The sequence below is a fragment of the Lytechinus pictus genome, chromosome 18, assembly GCF_037042905.1.
Source record: "Lytechinus pictus isolate F3 Inbred chromosome 18, Lp3.0, whole genome shotgun sequence".
Lineage (NCBI taxonomy): Eukaryota > Metazoa > Echinodermata > Echinoidea > Temnopleuroida > Toxopneustidae > Lytechinus > Lytechinus pictus.
This window is the reverse complement of record NC_087262.1, coordinates 8202864-8215613: the sequence shown is the minus strand read 5'-3', so window position 1 is coordinate 8215613 and position 12750 is coordinate 8202864. Positions and strand designations below refer to the sequence as shown.

Here is a 12750-nt window from a genome sequence, read left to right as displayed (position 1 = left end):
ATTGGTGCCCTTTGTCACTGTTAGTGATTTGTATTAACATTAGCGCCACTGCTAGCTTCTGCTAGGCCTTTTATTGTTAGATTATTAGGAATTCGGCTAAGCTTCTGTGAGTTGATAGATACCGGTAGGCCTACTGTTAGTGCTCTGTTAGTGAAACAATGCGTCTAGGCGGTGGTCGCACGTGAAAGATGTGACTGGCCCTACTGTTAGCGTTCTGTTACGCTAACAACGCTTCTGTGCGGCCGCCACTGGTTTTTACAACCAAATCAATGGGTAATAGTTATGCCATTAACTGTAGAACGAATCGCATTTAATTTCCTTTTGCGTAGTAAATTTGCCGCGGGCACAAAATCTTGTAAAAACAACCTTAACCCTAAAATGGCCGGGGGGGGTTGAATCAACCCCCCCTCAACATTTACTGCGATCATTCCGCCGCGCGAAATCTTTTGACTGCGTCACTCGCAGAGGTTATACTTTTAAGTCTCGTGCATCTTTTAAGACCAAATTTACAACGCCCGGGTACGCGGTTCTGAAATTACACAACATTTTGTAAGTGCATGTCAGACCAAAAATTGTTCCAAAACGTGATTTTGTGTACAAAGTCAATGCAAATTGAGTTTTCTCATCTTATTCATAAAGATATGATTATTTTTACTTTAAACAGCTGAAAGCAATTGATTTTTGCATATATATGCTTCAAAAAGATTGTGCAATAAATCTGGTGAAAAAACAAAGAAATACATAAGAAATTCATAAAACAATAAAATACATAAGAAATTGAATTCCAAACCGAAGTTTTTTTCAATTGCCATTGTTAAGAATGCTACAAAGAATATTTTTACCGAAAATTAGCATTCTAGGAGCTTTATTTAGTGAATTAGAGCAAAAATTATGATTTATGCATGAATTAGCATAATTAATTCATATAAAATATAATCTCATTATTTTGGAAAATTTTACCATACAGCCTTGTAGATTACATCGCACACTACCAGCGTGCAAATTTTTGCGGCACTCGCGCGATCGGCGGCCGAGATCTCGGGGGGGGGGGGGGTTGAATCACCCCCCCCCCCCCAGCCACAGAACAGCCAAAAAAAGCCCGGCCTAGTTAGGGTTAATGATTATGTTAAAAATACTCTTGACTAATTGATAATTGATATAAAACTATCAAACCGTTAACGAATTCTAGATATACACTAACATTTGTGGTCTGTTATTTTAAACGATGAGCTATGAATATAGGCTGAAAAATTAGTTATATGCTACAATACAATCGTCTTTTTTGTAGTTGTATTTGGATTCAAGATTTTCTTGTATGCATTGTGGAATACATTTGCAGTAATAAAATCTATAAAAGTCACTTATGGTATTCATGTGTGCCTTATCTGTTTAGAGTCGGTTTCTTTCTGCCTTTGAACTGACTTACACTTGTTGGAATTCAGTCATCAGGTGCAGCTAAGGATAGAATCGTTTAACATTCTTATTTCTGAGGAGTCAATTTTAACTCTACAGTCAGAGTTTGTTTGCAAAAGGGTTTATATTAGATCCACTTTAGACCATCCGAGTAAATCAAGGTTTTTTAAATCTCCCATATTGTCATTAATATGCGAGATTGAATTACCATACTACCCTACCATGTGAACATAAAACTGGTTATACAAGAAATCTACCTACATGTATCTTTTTTTTTGTTTAAATATTTCTTCTTCAAACAAATACTTTGTGGATCTAGCCCCTTTTGCAAACAAACTGAAATGGATCTAACCCCTTTTGCAAAAATAAATGATTTTTCTTTGCCATTTTTGTTCACTTTTTAATGGGAATTTCAACTTCTCTATGGTATCATCTTATACAGCTACTAAAATTCTATAAATTTTGAAGAAAAAAAATCAAATTTGATGAAAAATGGATCTAACCCCTTTTCAAATGAGCTCTTGATTTGAGTTCAACATACACATTTCATTAATTTGTTTTAATCTACATGTAACTCGGCTCGTAAAAATGAATAAGGAATATGACAATACATTCTTAAAAATTAAACCCACTTTGTTGAATATTTTAAAGATACACAGAAGGATCCAGAATAAAAAATATGAAAATAAGAAACCACGTATTTGTACTCGAAACTAAGGAATGGAGCAAACAAAATATATGAATCTTTGATTAGAAAATGTCCTCTTAAGCTATATTGATGTTTGGCTCACTGTGCCAATAGATGGCAATCTCTGATTAATTAATCCATTAATAAATCAACTTCAAATTATCCAAATTCAGGTAGGCCGAGCAATTCATCAGATCCAGATAATAGATTGTAGACAAAATTTACTAAGTCGCACTGGTGAAATCGACTCTATATCGGGAAAAAAAATATTGCGTTATTTCCGATGAAATACCATCGGCCTGTTTGCAGTCGGTTTCGTTGATGCGACTGTAACAATTTTTTTCAAGCCATGTATGGTAATTGGAATCTAATCCTCGAAACATTTCTCCAAGAATTCATTGAGGAACATGCCATCAGGATCAATTTCCTTGCGAATCTCACAAAACCTATCCCAAAGAGGAAAGAGCTTCCTGTACTGGGAGCTACCAAGTGGTGCAGTAATCTGGAAAAAAAGGAGAGAAAATTTGAAGATACCGAGTAATGTGTTGTGCCTGTTACATACAACGGTAATTTGCCAATTCGTCTACTGCCGACTCGTCCACTCTCCACATGGTCTACTTGCATTTAGTCTAATGCCATTCCGTCCATCAACATTTCGACTAACAACCATTTCGTCCAATAACTATTTGGTCCAATCTTCACTTCGTCTCATCACCATTTCGTCTATGACCATTTTCGTCTCGTAACCGGTTGGTCTAATATCTATTTCGTTTCCATTCATTTTGCACAAATAACACAGTCCAATAATACCAAATGGAATATGGACTAAATATCTATTGGACCAACTGTTTATTAGACGAAATTGTTAGTGGACAAATTGGCAATAAGACCATGTGGATAGTGGACGAACTGATGGTAGACCGAATGATACATGTAGAAGACGAGTTGGCAATTGGACGAATTGGCATTAGACGAATTACAAGTAAACCACTTACAACAGACCGGTTGATTTTGAATTTGTCAGTACAAAACCAAAGAAGAGTTGTCCAGGATAATTAAGAACATTGCAATTCAATTGGGTATACCGGGAATTTGAGTCCCAATGAAAAGTAATCCCCAGTCCCTGGAAGCTGAGCAAAACTAAAACTAAGAAATTTGTCCCTAACGATGAATTTAAACCAGTCTTAAAAACAAAACGACCGTTTGCTTTACGAATAATATGTGAATTAAATCCCGGGGTTAAATCCCGCACCAGGCTGTTACATCATCACCTATAACCGTTCCATGTTTTAAGTTACTCACATAAAGTGAGTTTTTATTGTATCTATTTATTTTTTTTCGGTGAGGGTCATCATGTTGGTGTGAGTCAAATGATACATATTGATGAGTCACGTCACATGTGTTGGAATGCGTCATTGTGAAATAGCAAATACACACACACAGTCACCCACCCATACACCCCATGCGCACTTTTAAATAGCTTCTTGTCTACTAACATGCGCCATTAGCCTCGATCAAGTCTTTAATTTGACTCAGTTTGGCCCTATTCAATTTAGCAGGGGTTTACTTCGGGGACTGTTTGACGGGTCATTTGATTTTTTATGGATTTTTAACGAAATGACGCATGTTCTTTTTTATTCTATTTGCTAAATTTTGAGTTATTTTTTTCATGAATATGACTTGACGATAAATTGCCACTTATTGTCTAACGCTGTTTTATTTTTTACTCCCGCTTTTTTGTTTTACTGCCCCTTGGCCCGTATTCTGAAGTCGGGTTTAACTTAAACTCAGGTTTAGAGTTGTGGTTTAAGTATGGATAGCCAATTGTTACTTAAATCACTAACAGTAGATATATCATATTTTAGCTCATTTGACTCTCAAATCACTTATAATCGTCTAAGAAGTATAAATAGATTATTTTCTTCACCATCGATGAATCAGGAAAGAGCACAGTAAACATAAGAAACATACAACGTAATAAAAATGTTGACACTTTTGGCTTCCCATAATTTTAGCACAGAGTTAGACCATGGTCTAAGTTAAACCTGACTTCAGAATACGGGCCTTAAGAGTTTTATTCCACATGATCTAATCCTATAGTTCGTCCACATCCAGTTCTACTACTTACCACTCGATTTCATTGCTATTTAGTCCATTTAACATTTCATCTGATGTACAGTTTAATCGGCTTGAACCGGTTTTGATCAATGTTTTATTTTAACTTTGTAGGCAGATGAACTGTTTCCACACTAGATTTTCTTGAATTGAAAAGAGTTAGACGAAGTGGAAATTAGACCACCTGAACAGCGGGTTTAGTTTGGCCCAAGTGTTCTTAGACTATCTGTAAAGTAAACCAAGTAACTCACCTTTCCCCAATGTGGAATCCCTCCTGCCTTGCGAACGACATCTTCAAAATGCGTCCATGTTGACAGATTGCGTGATTTGTTTCCATAGCGTCTATTGATATGGGTTTAATGGTAGAGAAAGTAAAGTGATTATGAGTAAAAATATATATATGTATAAAAAAGGCTGTGAGCATTGTTATCGGTTTATCATTGAAAAGGCCAACATTTTGTTATTACTTAAGCTTACACTCTTAAAAACGTTGGGCAACATACGGTCCACACAACAATTGGTTAAAACATTATCCAACTCTGGGTAGTTTTCAACCAATACTGTGTAGTTTTCACCAAAAGCACACATTATTGGTTTAAAGCTACTCAGAATTTGATAAAGTTTTAACCAATTGTTGTGTGGACCGTATGTTGCCCAACGTTTTTAAGAGTGTAATATTATTTATAATGAAAGGTACAAATTTCACCCCTCCCCCATTAAAATGTATAGATACAAATACAAATACCACTAAATAAGCAAGGCAGGGAGGAAATAAACTACTGAAATCCCCAACAATTTTAAGATTATGGATCCTCAATGTAGTCACTGATTACTTCTATTCCCTCTTTTCTAATCTGCACCAGTTTATGGCGTGATAGTATAATGCGTTACTACTAAAACGACGTGTCTGATACATATTCTTGCCCTTCTCCGTCGATTTGGCTGCCCTGGAATTCGATTGAATTGAATGAAAAATAGAGTATTATACAGTTTCACGATCCAGCCCTTTACCTTCAAAACCTCCTTTGTGTTAAATCCGTTTTACATCCTATTCTTATCCTTTTACTCATTTATTCATCGCTTGACCAAAACACACACAGATAGGAGACGCCCATACCACCCGGGTCCCTTGGCTTCGCCACACCATAATTTAAACATACTGATAACTAAATACTTGCATGTTAAAGAAGGGATTGATGAAACACATATTTCTTTTGTATGATGGGCTGAGCATGATGTCATCTGGCTTGGCGAAACGGACGCTCAAGGGGAAGTGGGCGTAGAATTTCCCCGCATCGGCTAGTCGTTTGAGTTCACGAAGAACGTCGGCTGCCCTTTCCCTAGAAAGTATACAGACGAGTGTAATGATAATAAATTCTGATAATGATGATAATGATGACATTACTACTACATTACTACGCCTGCTGCTGCTGCTGCTGCTGCTGCTACTACTACTACTACTACTACTACTACTACTACTACTAATGATAATAGTAATGCTAATAATAATAATGATTATACAAGTGATGATGATAATGATGAAGTGACAATATAATAACAATAATAAAGAAAATACTTTACACTAAACCTTAGGATAAATATTTTGCTTCTTGTCATTGTTAAAAATTCCTATACGGTTTTCTTAAACGTCTTCTACACTGTAAAAAAAATATTGGGTAAAATTTTAACCAGCACGAGGGTAATTATGTGTCCAACGAATATGGGACAATATTTTGCCCATTGCGGGAAGCATATTACCAGTATTAAAGGTTAAACAATAAGCAGCAATTACTATAGAATGGGCAAAAGTTTCATTATACTGGATAAATAAAAATACCCAAAAGAAATGCCCAATGCTGGTTGGACACATAATTACCTTCATGAAGCATTTTTACCCAATATTATTTTACAGTATACACTATTGTTGAGGGCAAATTATTTCACTGTTCAAACCTAGGTTCTCTATAACGTCGATCGTATGGTATCAATGCTGAACATGTTAAGATATGCATCAACGTATTATTCATAATTACATGCATTGCAAGCTCATGTGTAAGCAGTTCTCCACTGGTTCTATTTTGGCGCGAAGCATTTTATCCCAATGGGAGCGTTCCTATAGCAACAATATCACTTTACATGTACAGGTTGTGGAAACCATGCCATGTTGAGAACACTATTATGACACAGTCACATTTTCCCCTACGGTTATGGCGCGCCATCTGTTTCATAAAGGCGATAAACTCAGTTTATCGCCGAAAAACCTAGTTTATCAATCGAAAAACCTAGTTTTTCAATTGAAAAACTAAGTTTTTCGCCGATAAACTTAGTTTTTCGCCGATAAACTAAGTTTATCACTTGAAAAACTAAGTTTATCAAGAAAAACTAAGTTTATCGCCGAAAAACTTAGTTTTTCAATTGAAAAACTAGGTTTTTTTGATAAACCTATTTGATAAACCTAGTTTATCAATTGAAAAACTAAGTTTATCGGCGAAAAACTAAGTTTTTCACCGATAAACTAAGTTTTTCAATGAAAAACTAAGTTTTTCAATGAAAAACTAGGTTTTTCAAGTGAAAAGCAGAGTTTCTTGAAAAACTTAGTTTTTCGACTGATAAACTGAGTTTTTCTAGATAAACTGAGTTTTTCAAGTGATAAACTTAGTTTATCGGCGAAAAACTAGGTTTTTCAAGTGATAAACTTAGTTTTTCAATTCTGATAAACTAAGTTTTTCGAATCTGATAAACTGAGTTTTTCTAAGAACGCCATTTGTCCCATAAAGGCGATAAACTAGGTTTTTCAAGTGATAAACTGAGTTTTTCTAAGAACGCCATTTGTCTCATAAAGGCGATAAACTAGGTTTTTCGCCGATAAACTAGGTTTTTCAATTTCGATAAACTAAGTTTTTCGAATTGAAAAACCTAGTTTATCGAAATCGAAAAACTAAGTTTATCGAATCGAAAAACCTAGTTTATCGCCGATAAACTTAGTTTTTCGCCGATAAACTAGGTTTTTCGATTTCGATAAACTAAGTTTTTCGAATTGAAAAACCTAGTTTATCGAAATTGAAAAACTCAGTTTATCGAATTTGTGAGCGGGCGCGCGCGCGCGCACGTACTGCATGCATTTACACGGCAAACAAAGCTGCCATTGCGATTATTACAAGAAACACAGTATTTTACCACTTTTACCACGTCTGAAGTTAGTTTTGGACGTCAAATTCATCAACGCCAACTGTACTGCTGGATAACTGAAACTAAAGCCAAGGTAAGTTCCAATTATATATTTTTTTATAATACAACGGCAGCCATGGTTGTCGGCTTTCATGGTGTTAACAAACCTGACACCCCAACCTGAGTAGCGGATACCGCTGATCCCTGCCCCGAATATCGGGGGAGAACAACGGAGAAGATGATGGTTCGATGCTTTCCGTGCCGCTTGGTTGCTAACCCAGAGGCAGAGAGCCCACACCCGCGAAGCTGCCCGGCCGCGGTGTGGATTCTCCCTGCTGCCTGGGTACGATTACGATTCTGCTGCTTTGAGTATGATATTGATAGCTAAGACCTAAGTAAGAAGAACTTTTGTCCATGGTGACTCGATGCTAATGTTGTAACTTAGGCATGAGCGCGAGTGCCTGTTAAGTGTTACCATTGAGGTTATCCAGCACAGCAAGAAGAAAAAAGCACGGAAGATGTATTTCATTTTCAACACAGTGAAAGTATCATTGATCATACCCAGGCCCGGGAGCGCCGGCATGCTTCGCGGGCCGGCGCCCAGGAGCTCACCGTGTATTTACCCATACTCACAGGATGTTCGCTATATCTATTAATCTAGCAAGATAAATTGTGAAAACAGAAATTATGCACTTACCACGATGGATGAAGGTCTATCGAGTGGTACATGTAGTATCCTGACATCGAGGCACGGACTGGAAGTTGGAACCTCAAAAAAACGAGAAGTTCTCCCAGTGAGTCCCAGGTCAGAGCTCACCGTGTATTTACCCATACTCACGGGACAGAATACCTCGTGATACATCTCCTAATTTTTTTCAAAATTCATAACAAAATGGCTGATCGAGACTGGGGTAGCAGGAGATAACTTTTCGTTTTTTTGAGATTCCAGTCTGTACCTCGATGTCAGGATACTGCCACACGATTGACCTGGCTTCATCCATATAATCATGGTAAGTGCATAATTTCTGTTTTCACAATTTTCTTTCCAAGTTATTGAGACCACAATCTACCCTAGTCCCATGTCTATGTTTAAATGCACTTTGGACTCCTGGGCCCAGGCTAGACCAAAAGCTTCAGTCTCTGTTATGTTGGTCGTTCAGCTGAACTCCGTTGGCTTCACTCACCAAATACAGAGACCGAAGTTCTAGCGCGATCTGTACAGGGGACTCACTGGCCATATGTTTATGTACTTAAGAGCGGATAAAACGGGGAAGTGAATTTGCGCGACAGCCGAGGTAAGTCACTGTTTTTGTTCCTTTTAACTTGATTTTTCTCTGTTTTTTGGCAATTAATGCCAAGAGGGAATATTAATTTGCATTTTGGTCGCGTTAATTTTCAAAAATTTTATTCATTAAAGACAAAAATTGAAGAGCCCCGACGGGGGGATTTTGCATTGCAAGTCCCCTAATGGTGGCTGCACGCTAGCGAGCCGTCTGTGTACGAGGAGAAATAAAAAAAATAAAAAAATGTTTAAAAACTCCTCGAAACAGACGGCTGCCAGCTGTCTAGGCCCAGGCCTGCTTCAGGCCAGCAGGCATGTGCAGCAGGCATGATTTTAGCTGTTTCGCTGTAGTTTTTCAGGCAAATTACACCATTATGTTTCATTCCTGACTTTCTGAGTCATGGTACTTTCCACCAAGAAAGTGAGTAAAGTATGAGATAAATAGGATCTATATATATGTAACATACAAATGTGAAAATTTGGAACGGAAAGTGCACGAGTCAAGTGAAAGTTTTAACGCATGTATTAAGTGCCCATTACAAGCGGCTAGGTTCAATGCTTGTATTTTCTGGTAGCCACTTTTGATGACAACAAAGGGCGATGAAATGTCCAGCTCCTACGTCACTCTCAATGGGACGGTTCGCCGATGAATATTCATTGGATCACGTGCATGGGTGTGTGTGTGTATACTATACCGAGTGTAAATAACGAGAGTTTTCAAATGGTGAGTGTGTATAAAACAACGTAGGGATAGGGGTTTATTTAACAGAGAATGAGTAGTATAGTGCAGAAAATAAAAGCGTACAATGAAGTTTTACAGAAGAGGAAATAATATAAATATATGGAGGACAGTGCAAGATGAGGTAAGGCAAGTACAGTGATGTTGTTTTTTCAAAAGTATTAGTAGAGGAAATAATACAAATATATTATTGAGGACAATGTAAGATGAGATAAGGCAAACTTGTGTGCAGTGAGGGTTTTTTCAAGAGGAGATAATACAAATATGGAGGACAATGTAAGATGAGATGATCAAGGGCTCAAGGCAAGTGTACAGTGAGAGCTCATCTTACATTGTCCTCTACAGTCTACATCATCATTATACATTATTTGATAAAACCTCAATGTACACGTGCCTCATCTTACATTGTCCTCTACATACCGGTATTTTTTTATCATCTCCTCTTTTGAAAAAACCTCACTGTACACTTACCACAGCTCATCTTACATTGTCCTCTTTTTATCTTATCCTAGTTATACATTCTTTGTTAAAACCTCACTGTACACTTAATTGCCTCATCTCATCTTACATTGTCCTCTAGATATATATTTGTATTATCTCCTCCTTTGAAAAAAAAACCTCATTGCAGACTTGCCTCATCTCATGTTACATTGTCCTCTATAATATATTTTTTCCCCATGATTTCCTCTACTACTAATACTTTTGAGAAAAAAAAATCACTGTACTTGCCTCACTTTATCTTGCATTGTCTTCCATATGTATTTATATTATTTCCTCCTCTGTAAAACTTCATTGTACACTTTAATTTTCTGCACTATACTTCTCATTCTCTGTAAAATAAACTCCTGCGTTGTGTTATACACACACACACCATTTGAAAACTTTCTTTGTTTTTTACACTCGGTATTGTACACACACACGTGCACACGACCACAATCTAATGAATATTCATCGGCGAACCGTCCCATTGAGAGTGACTATTTGAATTAGTTGATATTTTTGATAGCAGATATTGTTTTAACCAAAAGTAAGGTTTTGTGAGAGAAAAGGATTTCCAAAATTAGGAAAAACAATTATTTCAGAAAAAGGATAAATTATGCACCTAGCATTAGAATGTTTTGTTTTTATATGTGGAAACTGCACAGATAGTGTGTGTGTGTGTATTTGAGTTTTTGTCAGACGTGTATCAATCAGATATGATTATTTACGTCTGGGACCGACCTTTAACGTCACCATCCGAAAGACGTGACCAGGATTCGAACCTCGAACTTCTGCATCAAATTGTAACTTCCCCACGTAGCTTGGATTACAGGCGCACGCCACAACGCCCAGTTGAAATGCAAACATTAGTCTTCTTTCAGACGTTTAGATTTGTCTTTGGCAGAGTTAAATGCAACAAATATGCATCATTTTTTAACTGCTGCAGACACCTGTTCAGACATAGAAGATTATTTTTACCAACAATATTCAATTTATTTGTCAAGTCCATTTAATTCAGACTGTAGAGTCAAATATGCATTACATGTAGGTTCATGATGATATAGAAAGTTATGTAAACTACAATTTCAGGGATATATTTATGGTCATGAAACTGAGGATGTTTTTTCCCTCTTTTTCTTTTAACCTCCTAGATTGAATAAACACAGTTACATTGGTTCTTCGGAGGCCAGCTCAGTTGATTGTTGTACTTATACAATCCCAAGAGGAATTTGCCATCCGTAATAGTTCCTTTTCGTCAACAAGCCACCTGACTTAACAAAGGTATGTTTTATAGGGGCATATGGGTCATATCTGCAAATTGTGCAAGGCTACAAAAAATACACAAAATGCACAGGGGTGAACAATTCTCAGTATTGACGTTATCATGATGAAGTTTACAGTTTTGTAGGAAATTGTCTTCATTGTTTATTTTTGTTCGTATACATAATTACAAATTTTTAGTGTTTTCTAAGTTTGTAGGAGCAGGATGGGGATGCACAACTGACATAGAATGTAATCATGATTATAATCAAAATTGAAACACTTAGTTTCTCAATATGAAAGAATATGTCATTGAAAAAAGAAATGTATTCTACTAAAATTGAAAAACTTAACTTGCCTTATCAAAATCTAAAAACTTGCTTTTCGATATAAAAAACACGTCTCTCATTTGTTTACTTGTTACTGTCGCAGCTTTAATGAAACTTCCATTTAAAAGTTGTAAACAACGGGTCTCCTGGAGGATACAAGCACTTGGGCTGGTACCAACCTACACCATGGACGAGAAGAGGTTTCATATTCAACAAGACGGATTTTCCATTTCTTTCATTAAAAGAAAGAGTACCGAATTCCAATGACTTGGGCAGTCCTTTGATCGATGAGGTAATACAGCTTCATAGATACAATAAATAATTTTTTATGCAGTTCATGCAGGTATATCAAAGTTCAACTCTTATTTTTGGTACATGTATTTCCAAATTCTTTAAAAGAAAGAAAGAACAATCGAATTGAATGAAAAATTAACTTTTTTTATATATATATTGTATCGTATCCGAACATCTACCCCCTGGGCATCCACCCCCCGGACATCCACCACCCGGACATCCACCCCCCGGACATCCACCCCCTTAAGACATCTACCCCCTAGGACATCTACCCCTGAACATTTACCCCCCGGACATCTACCCCCCGGACAATTACCCCCGGACATTTACCCCCCGGACATCTACCCCCGGACATTTACCCCCGGACATTTACCCCCCGGACATTTACCCCCCGGACATCTACCCCCCGGACATCTACCCCCTGGACATTTACCCCCCCCCCCAGACATCTACTCAGTACTCACGGATATTTTGGATACGGGGGTTCCAAAATTACGCATCATTTCATAAGTGCATGCAGACCCAAAATTGCACAAAAACGTAAATTTGTGTACAAATCCAATGCAAATAGAGTTTTTAGCCGAAATTCATAAATGTATAATTTTTCCATTTACTGATTGAAATCAATTAATTCCATCTTATTTATGGTCCAAATAAAGTCCCCGACAATTTCCATTGAAAAAACAATAAAAAACATAAAGTCCAAAAACAAAGAAATACATAAGAAATTTTGAAAACAGTTAAATACATGAAAAAATTAATGTGATTTTGAAATTTTTTGTTAGTACATTTGAACAGATTAATATTAAGTGTCTGTGTACCAAAAATTAGCATTTTAGGGGCATTATTTAGTTAATTAAAGCAAAATTCTGATTTCATGCATAAATTAGCATAATTAATTAGCAATGAGATTTTTCACAGAGTTTGATCCTGTAGTTTTGTATATTATGCCATTGGTAACGCGGGTGCCAAGTTTCGTCGC

At 36.8% G+C, this 12750-nt stretch overlaps 1 protein-coding gene and 1 long non-coding RNA gene across 2 annotated transcripts; one reads left to right on the top strand and one right to left on the bottom strand.

Annotated features, from left to right (window-relative positions):
* Positions 1–1284: 1284 nt before the first annotated feature.
* LOC135157469 (L-gulonolactone oxidase-like) lies at positions 1285–8209 on the bottom strand. Its single transcript, XM_064113043.1, has 4 exons — positions 8082–8209; positions 5395–5556; positions 4468–4558; positions 1285–2603 (listed from the first exon to the last, which is right to left on the bottom strand). Exons 1-4 carry the CDS (start codon positions 8126–8128, stop codon positions 2469–2471), a joined length of 435 nt encoding a protein of 144 aa, XP_063969113.1. The 5' UTR covers positions 8129–8209; the 3' UTR covers positions 1285–2468.
* LOC135157470 (uncharacterized) lies at positions 7324–12410 on the top strand. Its single transcript, XR_010296456.1, has 3 exons — positions 7324–7478; positions 11037–11166; positions 11578–12410. It is a non-coding gene; the product is annotated as an uncharacterized LOC135157470 (long non-coding RNA).
* The last annotated feature ends 340 nt before the right edge of the window (positions 12411–12750 follow it).

Coding starts and splice junctions, on each gene's coding strand:
- LOC135157469 (XM_064113043.1), bottom strand. CDS start 8,128: ATGTCAGGATACTACATGTACCACTCGATAGACCTTCATCCATCGTG. Junction 4,559..5,394: donor ATCAATCCCTTCTTTAACAT/GCAAGTATTTAG, acceptor CCATATCAATAG/ACGCTATGGAAACAAATCAC. Junction 2,604..4,467: donor GGATTCCACATTGGGGAAAG/GTGAGTTACTTG, acceptor CTTTTTTTCCAG/ATTACTGCACCACTTGGTAG.